General features: G+C 53.1%; 2 protein-coding genes across 3 annotated transcripts; one reads left to right on the forward strand and one right to left on the reverse strand.

Annotated features, from left to right (window-relative positions):
• Positions 1–407: 407 nt before the first annotated feature.
• Positions 408–7,416, reverse strand: FAM19A3 (family with sequence similarity 19 (chemokine (C-C motif)-like), member A3). Its single transcript, XM_010830792.1, has 6 exons — positions 7,154–7,416; positions 5,959–6,012; positions 4,478–4,593; positions 3,650–3,799; positions 2,581–2,705; positions 408–1,249 (listed from the first exon to the last, which is right to left on the reverse strand). The coding sequence occupies exons 3-6, from the start codon at positions 4,590–4,592 to the stop codon at positions 1,238–1,240; spliced, it is 402 nt and encodes a 133-aa protein (XP_010829094.1). The 5' UTR covers position 4,593; positions 5,959–6,012; positions 7,154–7,416; the 3' UTR covers positions 408–1,237.
• Positions 7,417–10,566: 3,150 nt separating this feature from the next.
• Positions 10,567–16,660, forward strand: PPM1J (protein phosphatase, Mg2+/Mn2+ dependent, 1J). 2 transcript variants are annotated; one of them, XM_010830794.1, is made up of 10 exons: positions 10,567–10,906; positions 12,507–12,621; positions 13,092–13,379; positions 13,669–13,781; positions 14,070–14,154; positions 14,931–15,049; positions 15,254–15,317; positions 15,472–15,579; positions 15,696–15,791; positions 15,992–16,660. In XM_010830794.1, the coding sequence occupies exons 1-10, from the start codon at positions 10,581–10,583 to the stop codon at positions 16,088–16,090; spliced, it is 1,413 nt and encodes a 470-aa protein (XP_010829096.1). In that variant the 5' UTR covers positions 10,567–10,580; the 3' UTR covers positions 16,091–16,660. The 2 variants fall into 2 exon arrangements, with proteins under 2 accessions (XP_010829096.1, XP_010829095.1); XM_010830793.1 differs by having other exon boundaries at positions 15,696–15,847; positions 15,992–16,658.
• The last annotated feature ends 2,385 nt before the right edge of the window (positions 16,661–19,045 follow it).

Here is a 19,045-nt window from a genome sequence, read left to right on the forward strand (position 1 = left end):
AGTCTTTATCTAGCCCACCAGGGGCTCCCCTGCTGCCCAGAAGGGCCTTAGAAGGAAGAGGACTCTGACCAGCCAGCCCTGGATGCTACCTAGACCCTCTCTTGGAGCCAGAGCCTCTGAGAGGTGCAGACTCCTAAGGACTCCGGAAGAGACAGGTTCGAGAGGACAATGAGGCTGCCACCTCAGAGTGCCCACCTGTAACTGGACTGTCAGGGGTCTGTTTGGAGGTTTTGGGGCTGAGGGCAGAGTGGAGATCCAGTGGCCCCACATCCTGGTGGGTAGATGTTCTGGATTATTTCAGAGAGGAGTCACCTTGGTAAAAGTTCTTGCTCAGAATCATTTTGCTGTCCGGCCAGTTCTTTGCAGATTCCTGTTCTTGAGCTAAAAACAGCATGGAAGACCCAGGCTGCAATCCTAATATCCAGGCTAAGTGAAAGGTTAGCAGTCTTAGAGATTTAGGAGCCCAAGCTGTGAGACCTTGGGCCAGTCATCTCATCTCTGTGGGACTCAGTTTTGTCATCTGTTAGAATGAGCAAACAAACAAAAACTTGGGGTACCTGGGTGGGGGTCGTTTTACAATCCTGTCCAGCCCATACCCAGCATGCCCAAAGCAGGCAAGGCCCCTGCAGAAGCTTTTCGGGAAAGTTGTTTGGCTTCATCTCGGCTTTCCCTTCCCAAGTCAATTCAGTCCCATTTAAATGAGATACAGCTAGTCAGGCATCAGGGGAGAGTTTTCCTTTAGCAGGTCAGCACTTGCTGGGGATTCAGAGGGACATGAAGTAGGGAAGTAGTGGGTGGTGAATACGACCTCTTGTCTTTGTGCCCTGTGGCTAGAGGGTGGCCGACGAGGTGTGGGAGTCCCCTCCCCAAACCCAACATGCTCACAGCATATGGTCCAGAAACCACAGTCTGCTACCACACAATTTAGTCTAAATTATCGAGAATGCCTTTCGTCAGCTCTTCAACTTGATTGAACATTCCTTAGGGGTAGGGATTGTATCTTGACCTTCTGTCTCCCAGGAGAGCCCAGCATCACAGGTATGTGACTGGAGATGGGCCTGAAGATATGAGGTCTGGATCTGCTCTGAAGTTTGACTGCAATGTCCTGGAAAGAGTCCCATGTACTGGGCACAGGGTATGGGCCCAGGTAAGCAAATCCCAATATTTGCCGGCTGATAACTGGACACCCTTCTCTCATCCGTGGCTCAATCAAGCTGTCGGGTCATGACCCCAAGAGCTATCGTGTCACCTAGAGAACAAGTGATGCAAGAAGGTTAGAGAAGGAAATGCCTGTGCCATCCCAGCATGCCAGAGACTCCCCTGGATATGCAGGTCATGTAGAGGTCATTGCTGCTGCTCCCTTCCCCTGAAGCAGTCCAGACTGGGAAAGCACAGCCTGGTGGCCCAGGCAAACTCAAATCACTCACATGTCACTGCTGTTTTCTTCAGAGTAGCTAACAAATGGCAAGCACAGTGATCTACAGGCTACGAACCCAAATCTATGAACTCGTGACCAACGTCAGAAGCTCTGGGGTGGGTCTCTTCTAGTCTTAAACCTACTCAGCATGACTGTGTCCTTGCATGCCCGAAGATAGGAAGCTTGACTTTAGGTCTGGCCACACCTTACTTTGCTGTGGCTCCTGTTCTATGCCCTGTGAAAATGTTGCTCTCTTCAGAACTCCAGAGCCGGCCTTTCCTTCTCTGCTGTCTTGTTTGCATGCTTGTTTGCTGGGTGTGATGGTGAAGAGGGAAGGCAGGAGGCAGAGTTCCGGCCTCCCCCACAGTGTGACTCATCTATACGAATGGCCATGACGGAGTGATACAACTAATCAACTGTGACGCACATGGAACTGCTAAGAGTTCAATACAATTTTAATGACCCCTTGCTCTGTGGGGCGGGCAGCAAGCCATGAAAATAACCACCCTCTCCGGTGGTGTCAGCACAGCAATTCAACCAGAGGAAGGCAGGTGTCAGCTGTAAGGAGTGAATCATGGGAGTGTGGGGTGGGGCCGGTGGCAGGGGCGGGTGGAAAGAATGTCCACTGCAGAGATTCCACTTGGAATTATCTAGGTTATTTCCTCAATTCTCTACTTTGTTCTAAGGACCTGACATTTTCTGGGAGGAAAACTCACTGAAGGCAGAGGGGGAAACCAAGGCTTAAGGAGCAACGGAATCTGCCCAGAAGGACATGCATGCATGCGTGCATGCTAAGTTGCTTCAGTCATGTCTAACTCTTTGCAACCCTGTGGACTGTAGCCTGTCACGCTCCTCTGTCCATGGGATTCTCCAGACAAGAGAATCCTGGAGAGGGTTGCCATTCCCTCCTCCAGGGGATCTTCCCAACCCAGGGATTGAAACTGTACCAGAAGGACACACTGGATTTCAAATCCAGAAGACCTGACTCCAGTCCCTAGAGTCCAGACAAACCCAGCAGAGACTGTCTGGAAATGAGCCCAGAGGGTCTGCTGCTTTCGCTGTGGGAAACCAGCATTCTAGATCCCAGGGCTCTGTGCCCCCTTGTCCCACCCACTGTGAAGGCAGAAGAGCAGGGGTGGGATGCAGTGTCCACCCCTGGATACCTTGGTGGTTCTGACTTTGTGTCCACTGCTGCAACTCCACCCTGACAGGTCCGGGAGCACTTTACACTCCTCCCCTGGCAGGCAGGGCTCCATGTGACACCACCACTTCTGCAGGACTATGGAGGCTGTGGGAGCAGGAGGCAGTGAGGGCAGATCTAAGGTCTCTGCATGCAGTGGTGGGGGGTGGGGGGGGCTGGTCTGTGCAGAATGAAGGGCACGTTCCCACACACCCTGGCTCTGAGCCCCGCATTTCTCTTGTCTTTTCCCAACTCTAATCTGCCTGCAAGGCAGTATTCGGGCTGAGGCCTGGGGACACAACCACACCAACCTCAAGCCTATTGACCTTCCATCTCACCAAAGCCAGGGCAGGGTGACGGGGAAGTGGTCTCTCAGGCAACCCTTGACTTGAGCCACCTGGTTAATAGCAGAGAGGCACAGCCTTCTACATACACTCTAGGACAAGTGAGCAAGTGTGCAAGTCATCTGAGGGGGCCACAGGCCAGGAGTGCACAAGTAGGCACGTGTGTGTGAGAGACAGGGAGAGAGCACAAGTGGGCGTGTTTATAGTGCTGCCAAGTGAGCATAAAAAAATAAACATGGGCAGGGCTGCAGGAAAGGCATGAATAGGAAGGAACCCACTGCTGAGTGACGTGTGTTAAAGCTGTTAAAGAATGAGGGTAAAGGCGGGCTTTAGGGTGAGAGGGGCTGTGAGAGGCCTGGGAAGGAGCTGCTGGTGAAGAAGTCAGCGTCTGCAGGAATGGGTGTGAAGTTATGAGCCTGCCGGAAGGCTGAGAGGATCCACCTGAGGAAAGGGATCGGTGCCTGTGTCAGGCAGTAGGTGTGGTCGGGAGGGAGGGCACGTGCATGTGACAGCACTTTCCTCATCTCTGGGATGGGGATGGTCACATCTGTGCCCCTCCCCCCAGAGGTGGCCCCTTCATTTGAGACTCCCAGGGTGAAAGCCCTGAGATGGGCATGAAATTGCATCCCCAGCAGATGGCGAAGCCTGGACAGACCTTCTTATCTCTCTGACCAGGCCCTCCCCGCTGGGTCCCAGCCTCTCACTCACCATCCACACAGGAGGGCTTTGCCCGGGTGGTGCCAGCCACCTGGCCGGAAAAGCAAGAGCATTTAACGGTCTGGGAGCGCTCCTCGATGTGGTTCCGGTTACAGCAACGGTGGGTGGCGATCACCTCGCAGGTGCCCTGCTTCACGGGGACTGCAGGGGCCAGCACAGATCCAGATCGGGTGGCCAGCCCAGGCCAGCGGCCCTCCTCCCCTTCCCCGCAACTCCATGTCCTCAGCCCCTCCTCCCAGCTCGGGCAGGGGTAGGTAAGAGATTTCCAATTGCAGGGGAGGAGGAAGTGGATGAAATCTCCCTGCCACGTTCCAGGGCTCCTGTCCTTCCTTCCTCCCCAGTGAGGCCACACTCATCACCCTGGCATTGTCTAGCCCTTGGGCAGGAGAAAGATGGAGTCCACACCAACCCCCACCTCCTGGCCTCCTCCGGGTGAGGCCAAGGGCCTCGGGGCTTACAATGCGTGGGGGAGGATGATCCGCTTACACCAGCTTTAGCTATCCCAGAAGGAAAACCACAGAATTAGGCCAGGAGGCTAGACTTAAGCTCTGACCCGGGGGTGCCTCTCCCTGCAGAACACCTTCCCGGCTGGAACGGAAGGCGAGAATGGGTCTAGTGGTGCCTTCTCGGGCTGGGATAGCAGAGAGGGCAGAGTTCCTGGGTGAAGAACAGGTGCCAGAACCCCTAGAATCTGAGGGTTTTACTCTGCCTCAGACATCTGCCTGCTGTGGAACAGGGTGGGGTGGTTAGTGTCCAGCTTTCCAGGCATCTTGGAAAACCACATGCCCCCTGGGGTCGGTCCCACCACCTCCTCCAAACCTGTGGGAGTTGGAGGCTGCAAGGAAGCTGAGGCCAGGCGGGTCCACAGCCAGGCCAGGCAAAGTGCCAGCAGCCAGCCGCCCGTGTTCCAGGTCTGCGTGGCCCTCTCACGCATCCTGCAGAAAGAAGCACATGCCCTGCTTGACTCTAGGCAGGAGCCGCCCCCCAGCCACCCAAGTGCCCAGTCCCAGCACTGCTGTGCCACATGGTCTGGGAAGCACAGAGTGGGGCAAGACCCATTTTGTCCCCAGGGAGCTCTCGGCCTAGCACACACTCACTGTAGAAAGTGGTGAGTGCCGGAGTAGGAAAGGGGTGTAGGAAAGGACATGTTCTGCTGGGAATAGCATGGAAAGCTCTGTGGAAGAGATGACACTTAAGAAGTGTCTTAGAGAATGACGTGGACATGGTCCCATGGAGGGCTGTGACATGGGAGGAATAATAATGCCAATTCCCATGTGTTGAGCACCTGACCCACACACTCTGCAACCATGCTCTTGAATCCTTCACAACTGTCCTACAATGTAGAATTATTTGTACCCATTTTACAGATGAGCAAACTGATACTCAAAAAGTCTGGACACAATCTAAATAACCATCAATAAAGGACTGGCTGAATACATTGTGGGCCATGTGTGCAAATACAGTCCCATACAGAACGCTGTTAAAGAATGAGGAGATGCTGTATGTACTGAGGCATGCAATGGTCTCCAAGGATAACCCATCATTTAGGGGGGGAAAAAAGCAAAGTGCAGGGTGATGTGTATTCAATGTGTAAAAGGGAGGGATTATATATGTTGCTCAAATATGAGTAAGCTAGCTCACTCTGGAAAATGTACCACAAGACCCTAATAACATTGTTTGCCACCAAGAAGAGAAAGTAGTGGTCTGAGAGTGAGAAACGGGTTGACTGAGAAGTAAAGGGAAAAAAGACATTTTTTTCTTCCTATTGCTCTTTAATCTTTTGGATTCTGAACCATAGGAATCTGCTAGCAATTCAACTTAAACAAAAATTAAATATAAAAAGGAAGAGATGGAATGGAGGCTCAGAGAAGTCAAATAACTTACCCAAGACCAGGCAGCATGTGGGTCGAAAAGCCCTGAGCCCAGAAACCTGTGCTGTTCCCACTGGACCACTTTGTTTTTGCTCTCTTCCCCTTTCCTTCTCCTCCTTCATCCTTGTTGGTTCACATCTCCCAAATCTTGCCCAGATAGTGGACTAGAAATTGAGGGAATCCCAGGGAAGCAGAGGCACAGAGCAGCTGGGAGCCACCAAGAGCAGAAGAGACCTGAACCCCCCTTTCTGCTGCACTGCTGGCCCCTTGGGGCATCACTGGGCTCCCTCAGGTGCCAGCTTGGTGCTGGGGACACCAGAGGCCAAACCAGATGCCAGGACTCAGTTGCTCCCATGCTCCTTTTGGCAAGAGTGATTGATCTATGTCTACTCATGCACCCCCCTTACCAACTCCCCCTTGTCAACTCACCTTTTTTGGAATCCTTTAACTTCTGTCTGTTCATCTACTGGCTTCAGACTCTACCTAGACAAGCAGGAGAGATTCTTGTGCTTTGCAAGGGACAGAGGGAGCCTGTGGCCCTCCAGGGGGTGGAAGAGGGCCTGGGTGAGGGCTAGCGGGTGGACTGGGCACTGAAATAGAACCTAATTCTGAGGCTGTTCCCCAAGGTGCCAGGACAGGGGGTAAAGTACCTCCTCTGCCTTGGGAATTTGCTGAGGGCCTTGCAGACTCTGGGAACACGTAGGGTGTTAAGCCTGAAAAGAGAAGCGGGAGATGGTAGGAGGTGTCTACGAACCAACGCTATCACCTCTTTGGTCTTGGGAAGGGGATGAAGGCCAGAGAAGTGTTTCTGAGCAGAATCTGACAGACTGCTGCTGGGGAGAGGCTCCTGAGAATAACAACCCCCGAGGTCCTGAATCCTCTTTGCTGCCCACTCCCCTCATCCTGCTTCGCACCTGCTTCCTGGACTGCCCAGGAGCTGGCTCAACTCTGCCACCCTCGCCCCCATTCCCCCTCCAGGTTTCTGAGCCCCAGAGGCTTCAGCTCCAAAGGTCTGTTTTAAGACCTCCCCTCTCTCAGCCTCCAAAGGGAGGTGGAACTGGGGCAGGTCAGATGGTGGGGCTCAAGAAGGATGGAGAGCCTCCTGTCGTGGCTCCCCACGAGTGAGAGCCCAGAAAGGACTGTGGGGGCAGATGGAGGAAGTGGTGCCAAAACCCCCTGGGATAGGTGTTCTCCAAAAGCAAGGAGATTCTAGAAGCACTTCTTTCCTGAGTTGGTATCTCTTCTCCCCGCCCTCTTCGGGAATATTTGTTTTGATAATTACAAAGGCAGCCCCCACATCCCATTTCTCTCTGAGCTGCCACATCCTCCAATCTAACGTTTTCATCTCTCTTAATGAACCTCAAAATCCAAAAGACCTCGGAGTGTATTAGGTGGGTTCTCTGGCATTCTATTCCCTCCCTTCAAGAGAGCTAGAGAGAGAAGCTTCTGGGATTTGTTCTCGGGCTTCCACACAGCTGCCTCAGTTTCCCAGGCTGTTTCCCCCAAGCCCCTGCATGCCAGCATAGGGTTGAGAATGTGAACTACAGGATCCACCTTTCCCCACCTCTCCCGCCCCACGCCGACTCAGTCCTCCCAGTTCTGAGCCCCCAAGTCCGGGACCTACCTGCCCCAGGCGGTGACAGCTGATTCTACCGGCCTGAGGTTCTCTTCACCTCTGAGCCCAGGATGGAGACCCGAAAGGGGGACTGAGGCCAGCTCCGGTGCTGTCTAGTCCGGAGCTCTGTTCCCCTCACCAAGTTGCTGTGTCCCCGAAGCGGTGGGGCTCTGGTCAAAGTGGCATCACGGTCAGGCGGGGCCCGCTCCGGGCACCGGGGAGCTCCGGGCCCGCCCGGCCAGCTCTGCAGAGCTCAGCCGGGGTCCCTCCGATGCTCCCGCCCGCAGGCTGGGGAAGTACTCGGCAGCCGCGCCGCCTCCTCCTCCTCGCCCGAGGCCGCTCTCGCTTCCCCAGCCCAGAGCGGTTGTCGCCTCCGCCTCCCGGACGGCGCTCCGCCCGCCCGGGGGGCACAGCGACCCCTGGCGGTCGAGGCAAGACCAGGGGAAGAGGGGAAGAGAAGCCAGTCCCGCAATGCGGTCCCTGATGTAGGCTGGGGTAATTCGGAGAAGTCCCTCAAAACTCTGGACGTCTTAGGGCTTGGGGTGTGGGTGCTGAGTGTGAGGACAGCTCAGACACTCAGAAACTTTGAGCCTTGAAGATTTCCGAACTTGCAACCATTAGTCGTATGTGATTATTTAAATCTAAATATAATTAAGTTTCTCATTTATACTCATGATATTTAAAGTGCTCAGTTGCCACATGTAGCTAGGGACTACTGCATTGGGCAGAAAAGATATAGAACATTCCTAAGTTGCACAAAATCCTATTTGACAATTTCTTCTGGATAGATATGTTATCCCTTCGGTGTTTAAATGTTAAAAATCCAGGAGGAAATACCAAACGATCTCTGCTTCAGGAGTGGTGTCCTCTGGGGCAGGAAGGACCAGGAGAGGTATGAGGGTAGGAGCCCAGAAGGCAGGAGGGCTTTGGTAGGCCTGTGGGTGACCTCAGCTTGGGAACTCTTGAGACCCAGTTTCTTCATCACCATAAAAACCGCAATGTAATTGCCATGTACAGTGTATAATTCATTACAGGTGATCTGAATGTGAAAGTATTAGACAAATGAGAGAGGGAAGTGGTGGTTGGTGTGTGAATTTGTCTCTTAATTGAAGGCTATTCCTCCTAATTAAAGAGGAGTTTCGGGTTGGAGTAATGCGGAGGGGAGAGGCAAGGGGAAGAAGCCCAGTTCTGGACTCTGAGCCATTGCATGTGGCCCAGGACAGAGGGGCTTCTCTTAAGGATGCCCAGTTCCCACCCCTAGCCGAGGCCTCGCACACTCCTGGCAGGACCAGCCCCTGAACAGTTCTCAGCAGAGAAGAATATCCCACAAGACTCCTTCTTCCCACTGCATGCCTACTTTTCCCTTTCACTCTGTGCTGCCTTGGGGATGAACAGAGGTGGTGACCTTCTCACCAGGTTCTGGGGCAGTCTGAGGATGGAGGAGGTGTGATGATGCCAGGAATAGCTGGTGAGAGATTCAGGGAGAGGAGATCCTTAGGATTTGGGTATGGTCAGAAGGCTGTTCTGGAGCCCAAGGAAACTGTTGACATCCCTGTTGACCATCTGGTGCTGAAAGTAGGAGGTCTTTGGGCCCTGGCTCTGTAGCCCACTTGCAGTCACATCATGATGGATGTTGTGAAGAGCAGGAATTACGGAGCTGAGGGGGAAAAAAAGGAATTACGGAGCTGAGTGACACAGAGAAGCGGTAAGCAAACTGTCCCAGAAACACTGAATAATAAAAATAGCCAGGATGTTGTATTTTTTTCTTCTGTCTTTAGCTTGCTGTGGCTGTTTATGCCATTTATCTGTGAGCTTGTTTCAGTTTTTCTCAAACAGGAGGGAAATATCCTTAGCAGCAGCAGCAAGTCCTTTATCTCCATCTGCCTTGCCACTCTGTGTGCCTTTGGGTCTGACTTTTGTTTTTTCTTTTCTTGTGACTTCTTTTTTATTTCTCTCTGCCCAGGGTGTAGGTGTAATTATAGAAGTCTACCAACCTGAATGACCACTGTGATATTTTTATTTGGAAGCTACCAGGAAAGTCACCCCTTCTGGGGCTATAGGCTAGCCAGGAACAGAGTCGTATTCGGGAAGCACCCACCAGACAGAGTCCAGAAATGGAATAGCCGTCATGAACTGGGTGCCAGTGACCTCTGAGGACTAACCTAACTTGCATTAGGACCTTAAGGGCCTTGTCCCCATTTGAACCATGCATGGGGAAGGAGGTGTCTCTGGAAGCCCAATCAATTGCCAGGCTTAGGGACCATAACTCTTTCAGCAGCCTGTCAGTACCACCCTCCCCTCTCAGGTAGGCACTTAGCCTGGCCTCTGTCTCCCCCCGGTGGCAGTCACAGAAGTTGTTCACCTGGATTGCTCTCAGTCTCTGTGTTAAGAGAAAGAGGGTGGCAGAAAAGGAGCCCCTACTCCTCTGCTCTTCACCCTTCTTCTCTTCACCCTTCTTAACCCTTCTTCTCTGATCTATATAAATCAGTTTGATTCTTAAGATAGTATCAGTTTAGGTGGTTGGGAAATGGACACAGGCATAAATTTCACACTGGGTTGTTGACCTCCTGGAATAAGTCATGTAAAATAACAGGAACGTCCAAACCTGCCTCATCCATAAAAAGAACATAACAAAAACCTACCTTGCAGGGTTAGTGTGTAGTGTAAAGGGCCTGAAGTAAAGTAAGCGTTTTGCAGAGGGACCATTATGTAGTTAGTCCTCAATAAATGGTAGTCATTGTTGTTATCCTTACTACCTAATTCTTCTGTGGTCAAGGGAGGTTTAAATATGGAAATGTGGGAGGAAATTGTGTCCTGAAAAAAAAGTGGAGTGGCAACCAATCTGACGGATCTAGAGGTGGTCTTCACGGGGAACAGTGTCTCTAGGAATCCAGGAACTTACCCAGCTCCCCAATTCAGGATGACTGGCTCCAGCCTGCCTTGTTACCACCTCCACAGCACCCCAGCAACAGTTCGCTCGCCCTCATTCTCACTCTGGCAGCCCCAGCCAGAGGTGTTATCACACCAGAGCTTCACACCCAGCGGTCCCTGATGGAAGTCATCAGCTCCATCACCCTCTGGGCAGGCTGGCCACAACGAACTGAGGTCGAGGAGACACCACCTTCCCGTCACAATGGGAAAGTTCTAGCTGATGTCTAATCTAGAGTAAGATTTCCTTTTCTCTGTTCCCTCCCTACAACAGCAGACCCTTCTTCCCCTAAAAAACGGAGGCGGGAGAAGCCGGACGGGGTGGGGAGAGGCCACTAGCCCGCAGGGCCGGTCCGGGAGCCGGGAAGATTTGCCCGGGACCCGCCTGGAGGCGGGGAACCAATGGAGGGACCGAACTGATCGGAGCGAGCACCGCCCCTCGCGAGCCCTAGGGGGCGGGGCCTGCTCTGGGGCGGGGCCACGGCCGAGGGCGGGGCAGGGAGGCAGCATGCTAAACCGGGTGCGCTCGGCCGTGGCGCACCTGGTGAGCTCTGGGGGCGCCCCGCCTTCGCGCCCCAAGTCGCCAGATCTGCCCAACGCGACCTCGGCGCCACCCGTTGCCCCTCCACAAGCTCCTAGGAGCCCTCCGGCCAGGGCTGGGAGCGGGGGTGCGGCTCCAGCGAGGACAGTAGAGGCTCGAGCAAGCTTCTCCCGACCGACTTTTCTGCAGCTGAGCCCCGGGGGTCTGCGACGCGCCGACGACCACGCTGGCCGGGCTGTGCAAAGCCCTCCGGACACCGGCCGTCGCCTGCCTTGGAGCACGGGCTACGCCGAGTGAGCGCCCCCAGGGGCACCCTAACCAAGATGGGACCCCCTCCCAACCTCCTCCCCACCTCGGCATTCCCGACCCTCGGATGCATCCCCCTCGCCGAGCTCGGTGCCAGGGGGCTCTCTTTTCCCAGGACTTGCTTTCCCTGGGCTTCGGGCCGCACCCGCTCCCAGCCCTTTTCTCAAGTCGGGTGCAGCTTTTTCTCAGGATCTTCTAGCTCGCTGACTGTCCTCATCCGCGCCGCTTCAGAACCTTGTTCTCTCCCAGAGCCGGGAGGGTGAAGGGCCCGTGAACGATGAGTTGGCCAGTTCTCAGTCGCGGCCCCGTAGTTTAGTGGCCAAGAGAGGGGAGGTGTCAAGGGCCGGGGGTCCCTTGTAACATAGGAGATGGCAGCTGGAAAAATTCCTTGGGCTTCCCGACCCCAGCGCCCCAGTTCCCTGTCCCTCTTACCGTTCCCCTCCCCCTCCACACCCAGAAATAGCCCGCGACACCAGGCTGCCGCCGGCTTTCCCAGGGGCGGAAGGTGGGGGGGCGCCCGGGGGAAGCGGGAGGGCCTCCTTGAACACCCTTTGGTGGGTGGACTTGCCCTGGCCATGCAAGGAAGTGGACCCTCGGGCCAGAGCGGTCAGAGTGGCGGGCGGGAGCAGCCGGCTTGCCCCAAGGCCACCTGGGTTTTGTTTGTCTGTCTGTATGCCATGAGGGATCTTAGTTCCCTGACTAGGGATCCGGGACCGGAGGTGAAAGCACCTAACCACTGGACCGCCAGGGAATTCCCATAGGGCCCGTGGATTTTTAATGCATCTGCTGGGAAAGCAGAGCACTTAGGAAGCTGAGGGTGCGGAGGGGCTGAGGGTGGTGGCTGGTGGACCTGTGGCCCCACTATCAGCTCCTTTTACTTCCTATTTGGAAAGAGTTTGGGGTTGTGTGGCTCCAGCACAGTCCATGGGGTCTTCCACTCCTACCCTATTTCAATTCCTCTTTCCTGATATGGGCTGGAACACTTACTCATTGCCAAAGCAGCAGAAACTGGGACTTCCATGTTAAGACGCCAAGCTTCCAACACAGGGCGCTCGGGTTCCATCCCTGGTTGGGAAACTAAGACCCCACAAGCGGTCAAAAAACAAAAACAAAACAAAAAAACAAAGCAGCAGAAACTTTCACGGATGATTTTAGGATAAAGGTGGGTGTACTCATGAGGGTAGGGTGGGGTCTTGTGGATAGGGCACTAGAACAGTTTGGGGGAAGGTGCACCAGGGTGGATGTAGGATCTTGGCAAGCCAGGAATTAAAACCTCCTCCCCTTCATCCAGGCCCTCCCCCAGTGGCACCATCAGGGTGTCCCCTTAGCCAGAGGTGGGAGAACTGAGGTGGGAAAGTGCTGCTGTGGCTGTGGCCTTTCTAGAAGGCGGTGGAGCCTGACACCCAGACTGTACTCCTTGTGACTTGCCCTGCCTCCCTTCTCCTCCTCCCTCTGGCCTGGTTCCCAGGTGGCTGTGACCTTTTTCAGCTTGGCCAGCAAGCCAGAGAGGGTATGTGTGTCTAAGGTGGGAGTTATTCCAGGACCTGGCCTGGTATCCAACCTGATGTGGTCACTCTGGCCTGATAGGGTCATCAACGCTGGCAAGAGCCGGCACAATGAGGACCAGGCTTGCTGTGAAGTGGTGTATGTGGAAGGCCGGAGGAGTGTTTCAGGGGCACCTAGGGAGCCTAGCCGAGGCCAGGTAAGCCCCCCAACCCCCTTCTTAGCCTCCAGAGACACGGGAGACACCTCTCCCCAGGGATTCCAGGCATTTAGTTTTCATCTGAGCCACGCAATACATCCTAAATCACTAGCTTTCTGCCTTATGGCACAGAACCTTTATCTGGCATTGCTCAGATTCTACCATGTCAGTATGAATATTTAGTTTTCCACTTAAAATGTAGATGCTCATGTATTTATTGATGATTTAAATAATTACCATTGCTTATGTTTGCATCTTTATCCTTTGAGTTTGACTCTTTTGATGCTTTGCTTTTAGACACATTGTAGGCCCTTGGTGAATGAATGAATAAATCTAATTTGCCTTTAATACCAAACTCTGACTTCCTCTCTGATGTTTATATGGATGCCCAGAGTCTTGCTTTTCTCCCTGCATAAAACACACACACACACACACACACACTCACTCACCTCCAACTTTTCCTTCCCCAGGGACTCTGCTTCTACTACTGGGGTCTGTTTGATGGGCATGCAGGGGGCGGGGCTGCTGAAATGGCCTCCAGGCTTCTGCATCGCCACATTCGGGAGCAGCTAAAAGACCTGGTGGAGATACTCCAGGACCCCTTACCACCTCCCCTCTGCCTCCCGTCCACCCCGGGGGCTCCAGGTTCCTCTGATTCCTCTCAGTTGGTTGGTCCTCAGTCCTGCTGGTCTTCACAGAAGGAAGTGACTCATGAGAGCCTGGTAGTGGGTGCCATTGAGAATGCCTTCCAGCTCATGGTAAGTGGGTGGCCCAGGCCAAGGGCCTGCCAGGCAGACACTCTGGTCAACTATGTATAGGAGTCAGGTGGCCTCAGGAGGTGACTCTGAGAACCCATAACTGCTTCGAAAACCTGAGCAGAACTTGGTTCAGAGGCAGGGAGGGAGGGTGTGTTATACAGATGTCTTTCCTACTCTCCACCAGTGTGGCTTGCCTGGGCCAGTTTATTTCTGCAGATGTGGGCCAGGTGGCTGTGTGTATTGAGTCTCTTCTTCATCCACCCTGCTTTGACCCTTCCTCATTTGGCAGGATGAGCAGATGGCCCGGGAGCGGCGTGGCCACCAAGTGGAAGGGGGCTGCTGTGCACTGGTTGTGGTCTACTTGCTAGGCAAGGTGTACGTGGCCAACGCAGGTGACAGCAGGTATGGGGTGGCAGCTTTTAAAAAGGCTGTGGGCGGGGGCGAGGGGGAGGTGGCAGTCAACTTTCTGGGATGGAGGAATAGAAGAGAATGAAGTGGTGGGTGTTAAAAATCAAAGACTAGATGGGGTCAGGAGGAATCACAGACATAAAGAATGGCTTGAAGTAACTATGAGGGGAAAAAAAACGAGGTCTGGGTGAGGGACTCTGAGGGCGGGCCTTGTCTTTTTGGAATTCTTCATGTGAGGGTGCTGAGTAGAGCCAAGTCCAAACCTTTTCTTTCTCTGGGCAGAGCCATCATTGTCCGGAATGGTGAAATCATTCCAATGTCCCGGGAGTTCACCCCGGAGACTGAGCGCCAGCGTCTTCAGCTGCTTGTAAGTAAGAACCAAACCCTCTGCTCCCATTCCTTGTGGAATCTTGTGCCTCTCTGTACTGTCAGGTCCCAAGGACTCTCCCACCCCCACCATACAGACAGACAGCTCCTTACTGGAGCTTACTGGGAAGGCCCCTTCACAGACTAGGGAATACAGGGCTGGGCTGGCGTGGAGGACACAACAGGAAGGAACGTGGGCTGCCCCAAAGCTCCCACTGTGGCCCCCACTGAGGAAGGAAGTGCAGTCAGAGGTGGGGAAAGGAAACAGCAAAGGCCCCTAAGGAACAGGACGGCTTAGTGCTTTAAAGCAATGGCTTAGGAGCTGGGCTGCCAAGGATCAAATCCTGGTTTCAGTACTTTGCTAATTGTGTGATCTTTGACAATTCCCTTAGCTTCTCCATGTATCAGGAGTTCCTACCTTAAAGGCTGTTATGAGGATTAAATGAGTTAATATGTTAATATGAGAACAGTGCATGTTACAGAGTAAACTCCACTTAAAGTAAAAAGTGTTAGTCGTCCAGTCATGTCCAACTCTTTGGGACCCCGTGGACTGTAGCCCACCAGGTTCTTCTGTCCATGGGATTCTCCAGGCAAGAATACTGGAGACGGTTGCCATTTCCTTCTCCAGGGGATCCTCCCAACCCAGGCATTGAACCCAGGTCTCCCACCTGACCCTCCTTAAGGGTCTGCTATAATTAACATCATCTGTACACCAGGATGTCCTGTAAACGTAATGCCCCCTGGCCCTCTGCTCTCTCTGGTCACTCCCAACCCCAGGGCTTCCTGAAACCAGAGCTGCTGGGTGGTGAATTCACCCACCTCGAGTTCCCCCGCAGAGTTCAGCCTAAGGAGTTGGGGCAGAGGATGCTGTACCGGGACCAGAACATGACTGGCTGGTAACACTTCCCTCAGAGCTGGGGCCCATTTTCATGGCAACGCAACCAGTCCCTGGCCAGCAGCACGGTGGAAGCTGGAGGCCGGGCTAGTCTGGGAGTTGGGGGGTGTGTGCCCCTTCTTAAGGGGTTTGTATAAGGGGTGTGGCTCCTAGGGGAGAGGGGCTTTGATGCCTGGGTGATGCCTCCTCTACTCCCCCTCCCCAGGGCCTACAAAAAGATCGAGCTGGAGGATCTCAGGTTTCCTCTGGTCTGTGGGGAGGGCAAAAAGGTAAACTCCATGGTAGAGGTGGGAGAGGGCAGGAGGACCCATCACAACTTGTCTAGGGAGGTGGAGGTTCTACCTGAGGGTCGGGGTGGAGAGGGTCCACGGTCCCAGAGACTCGAGAGAGGGCTAGAGCAGCGCCTCTCCTCATTTTCTTTAGGCTCGAGTGATGGCCACCATTGGGGTGACACGGGGCTTGGGAGACCACAACCTCAGGGTCTGCAGTTCCACGCTGCCCATCAAGCCCTTCCTCTCCTGTTTCCCTGAGGTGAGTCACACGGGCGCCGCCTTAGCCATACCCTCCCTCCTCTGGGGGTCTAGGGCTAGCTTTCACCTGAGGTTGCTTTATCCCCAGGCTCCCTCTGCACCCTCTTTCCCCGCCAGGTGCGAGTGTATGACCTGACGCAGTACGAGCACTGCCCAGATGACGTGCTAGTCTTGGGAACAGATGGGCTGTGGGACGTCACCAGTGACTGTGAGGTAGCTGCCACTGTGGACAGGGTGCTGTCAGCCTATGAGCCCAATGACCCCAGCAGGTAGGGGTTGTATGGTGGCAAGGGAATGACGATGGGGAAGGAAGGGACAAAGGGAAGCGATGCTGGGAGACCCACATGAGAGCCTGTGTACCCATCTTCCCATAGACATGTTGGTACATGAATATGCACATGTGCTCCTGGCAGGTACACAGCTCTGGCCCAAGCTCTGGTCCTGGGGGCCCGGGGCACACCCCGGGACCGTGGTTGGCGTCTCCCCAACAACAAGCTGGGTTCCGGGGATGATATCTCGGTCTTCGTCATCCCCCTGGGAGGGCCAGGCAGTTACTCCTGAGAGGCTCAAGCCCTGAACCTCCCACCACCATCCCAGCCTCTCCATGCTTATGCCTCTCCCAACCCAAATTCTGAAGTTGTTTCCCTGACCTTCTTTAGTGGCAACTTAACTGAAGAAGGGGTGCCAGTTAGATCTAAAGTTATAGCTCTTGGCAAATAAACCAGATGAATAAAGATGTGTGTCTTTATTTACTTTGACTTAAAACTGAAAGGTAAGGAAAATCTCTTTGGGGTGGTGGAAAGAATGCCAGAAGAGCCCTAAAAAATGTAATGTTCCTAGGATCTTTGCTCTGCTCTTCCCACTCCACACACTCTCATCCTGTTCTGTGGCTTCATTTTAGAGCTGGTGTCTTCCAAGGCACCCTTTCCAGTCCAGACTTTTCCTGAGCCTTAGACCTACATATCCCCGTGGTCTTCCAAACATCCCCTAGATATCCCACAAGCACTTCAACTCAACATTCCTCTAAATGAATCCATCATTTCTCCCACAAATACATCCTTCTCCTGGCTCTATCTCAGGGGGCACCAACTCAGCTACTCAAATTAGAATTCTTGGAGCTGATCACCTTTGGTTTCTCTTTCTTCCTCATCAAGCTAATCAATCATAAAGTATTGATGATTAAATATTTAAAAACATATTTCTATTAGGTGGCCCAGTGGTAAAGAATCCACCTGCCAATACAGGAGACATAAGAGATGTGGCTTCCATCCCTGGGTCCAATCCCTGGGTCAAGAAGAGCCCCTGGAGAAGGAAGGAAATAGCAACCCACTCCAGTATTCTTACCTGGCAAATCCCATGGACAGAGGAGCCTGACGGGCTACACTCCATGGAGTCGCAAAGAGTCAGACATGACTGAACGACTGAGCACACACACAAAGTCACTACTGTAGTCCTTTAGTATACAAGCCTCCTAACTCATCTGCTGATTTTATTTCCAAGCCACTTCCCTGTTTACCCAGTAAAGATTACACACAGCAGCCAAGGAGCCGTTTCTACCATGTGAATCTAAGTTGGTGATTCCTCTGAGAGAGCACTTTAGTGCTCCTTATGGCACCTAGACCAAAGCTGACACTCAGCTGTTGATGGGGCCGCTGCTTCCTTCTCCAGTCCTGTCTTTCTCCACCACCACCCTCTTGGGATTTCCACAACTCTGTGGGTCTAGAGTAGCTCCAACACATTTAAAATCAATGCATCGCTGCAACTTGAACACTTCTGTTCTTCCACAGCCATGCATGCCCGCCCTACAGCACTCGCCTCTTGTACTGTAACTGTCTATATGAGGACTTGGTACAGAGTAGCCGTGAAGTCGCAGGGGGTTGAAAGTCCTGCTGTTTGGGTCCTGGTGCCAAATCCAACCAAGAAGTCTGCAATCTCTCTGAGCCTCAACTTGCTTTTTGGAAAAATGGGCATTACAGTACTACCTCATGAGGTGGTTATAGGACTAAAGTAGTTCATGTATGCATAGCCCGATCTATGTAATAAGGGTTCAATAGCTATTACCTATCTTTAATTTGTCTGTATTCTGAAAAAAAAAAAAAATTTGTCTGTATTCTGAATTTAGATCACAAGTTCTTTGAAGATAGAAACTGATCTGAACTGAGTAAATAGCTAGGTCTATTGAGCCAGTTAAGAGGATTGGGACCAAACTGCTGTGGACCTCAGTTTCCTCGTTTAGCAGATGTGTGGGTTGCTTGTCAGATGTTTAAAGTCTGTATGACTTGCAACATTCATTCATTCAGCAGATATTTGTTGAAAACCTATTATGTGCCACACATTGTGCCAGAAAGTGAGAAGGGACAGATTGAAGGATCACAGTGGGCAGCAGGGAGAGAGACCAGCTTTAGAGCCAGACAGGCCTGACTCTCTGAGATTTTGCTCTGCCATGTACATATTGCAAAATTTGGACAAGTCACTGAACTTCTGAGCCTCAGCTTCCTTACAGGTAAAAGGAGATGTGTATACTTAACCTAAAAATCTGTGATGACTATTAAAAGCTATGTAGTGTACCCTGCACAAGCTAATAAAATGTAAGTACCCACTCCAGTGTTCTTGCCTGGAGAATCCCAGGGACTGGAGCCTCGTGGGCTGCCGTCTATGGGGTCGCACAGAGTCAGACACGACTGAAGCGACTTAGCAGCAGCAGCAGCAGCCGTCCTCATCCTCCATTCACTTCCTCATGTACCTTTCAGGGAAAAAGATACATGTGTTGGTAAATACGCAACACACAAGTCAGACCAGGCTAGGTGTCCCTGTGCTACGTGTGAACTGTGCTCTGTCCTGTCTGGCTCTTTGTGACCCCATGGACTATATAGCCCATCAGACTCCTCTGTCCATGAGATTTCCCCAAGCAAGAATACTACAGTGGGTTACCATTTCCTCCTTCAGGGGATCTTCCTGACTCAGGGATCGAACCGGCGTCTCCTGCCTGTGTCTCCTGCATTGGTAGGCGAATTCTTTATCACTTGAGCCACCTGGGAGGCCTCTAGAGCACCTGGGAGGTGTCCCTAGAAGCATAGAAAGAACTGAATTCTTAGCTGGGGAATCCAGAAAGGTTTCCAAGAATGCCCTTTGAAGGATGGGTAGGAGTTGGAAATTCCGGGTAGGGGGACGGAAGGGAATTGCAAGGTGGAACCAAGTGCCCCTGAATCTCAAAGGTTCTGAAAGGTCTCCGAGGCTGGGGGATGATGGTGGGCTGTACTTACTGCGCAACGATTCTAAGAGGGTGGGGATTTCCCGCAGCCCCTTCCTCCGGCGTCCCCGAAGCCGCTTTTCCCAGTCCTGCCTCCCACGGGACACCACCCAGGTGGTGTAGGCGCGGGTGGCCGCTCAGCCACGGGAGGGCAGCAGCGGCCCTTTCCTGACCCCACCCCGGGCCCCTCTCAACTTTCCCGACTCCGGTCCGCCCG

This window comes from Bison bison, unplaced genomic scaffold, assembly GCF_000754665.1.
Source record: "Bison bison bison isolate TAMUID 2011002044 unplaced genomic scaffold, Bison_UMD1.0 scf7180017864519, whole genome shotgun sequence".
NCBI lineage: Eukaryota > Metazoa > Chordata > Mammalia > Artiodactyla > Bovidae > Bison > Bison bison.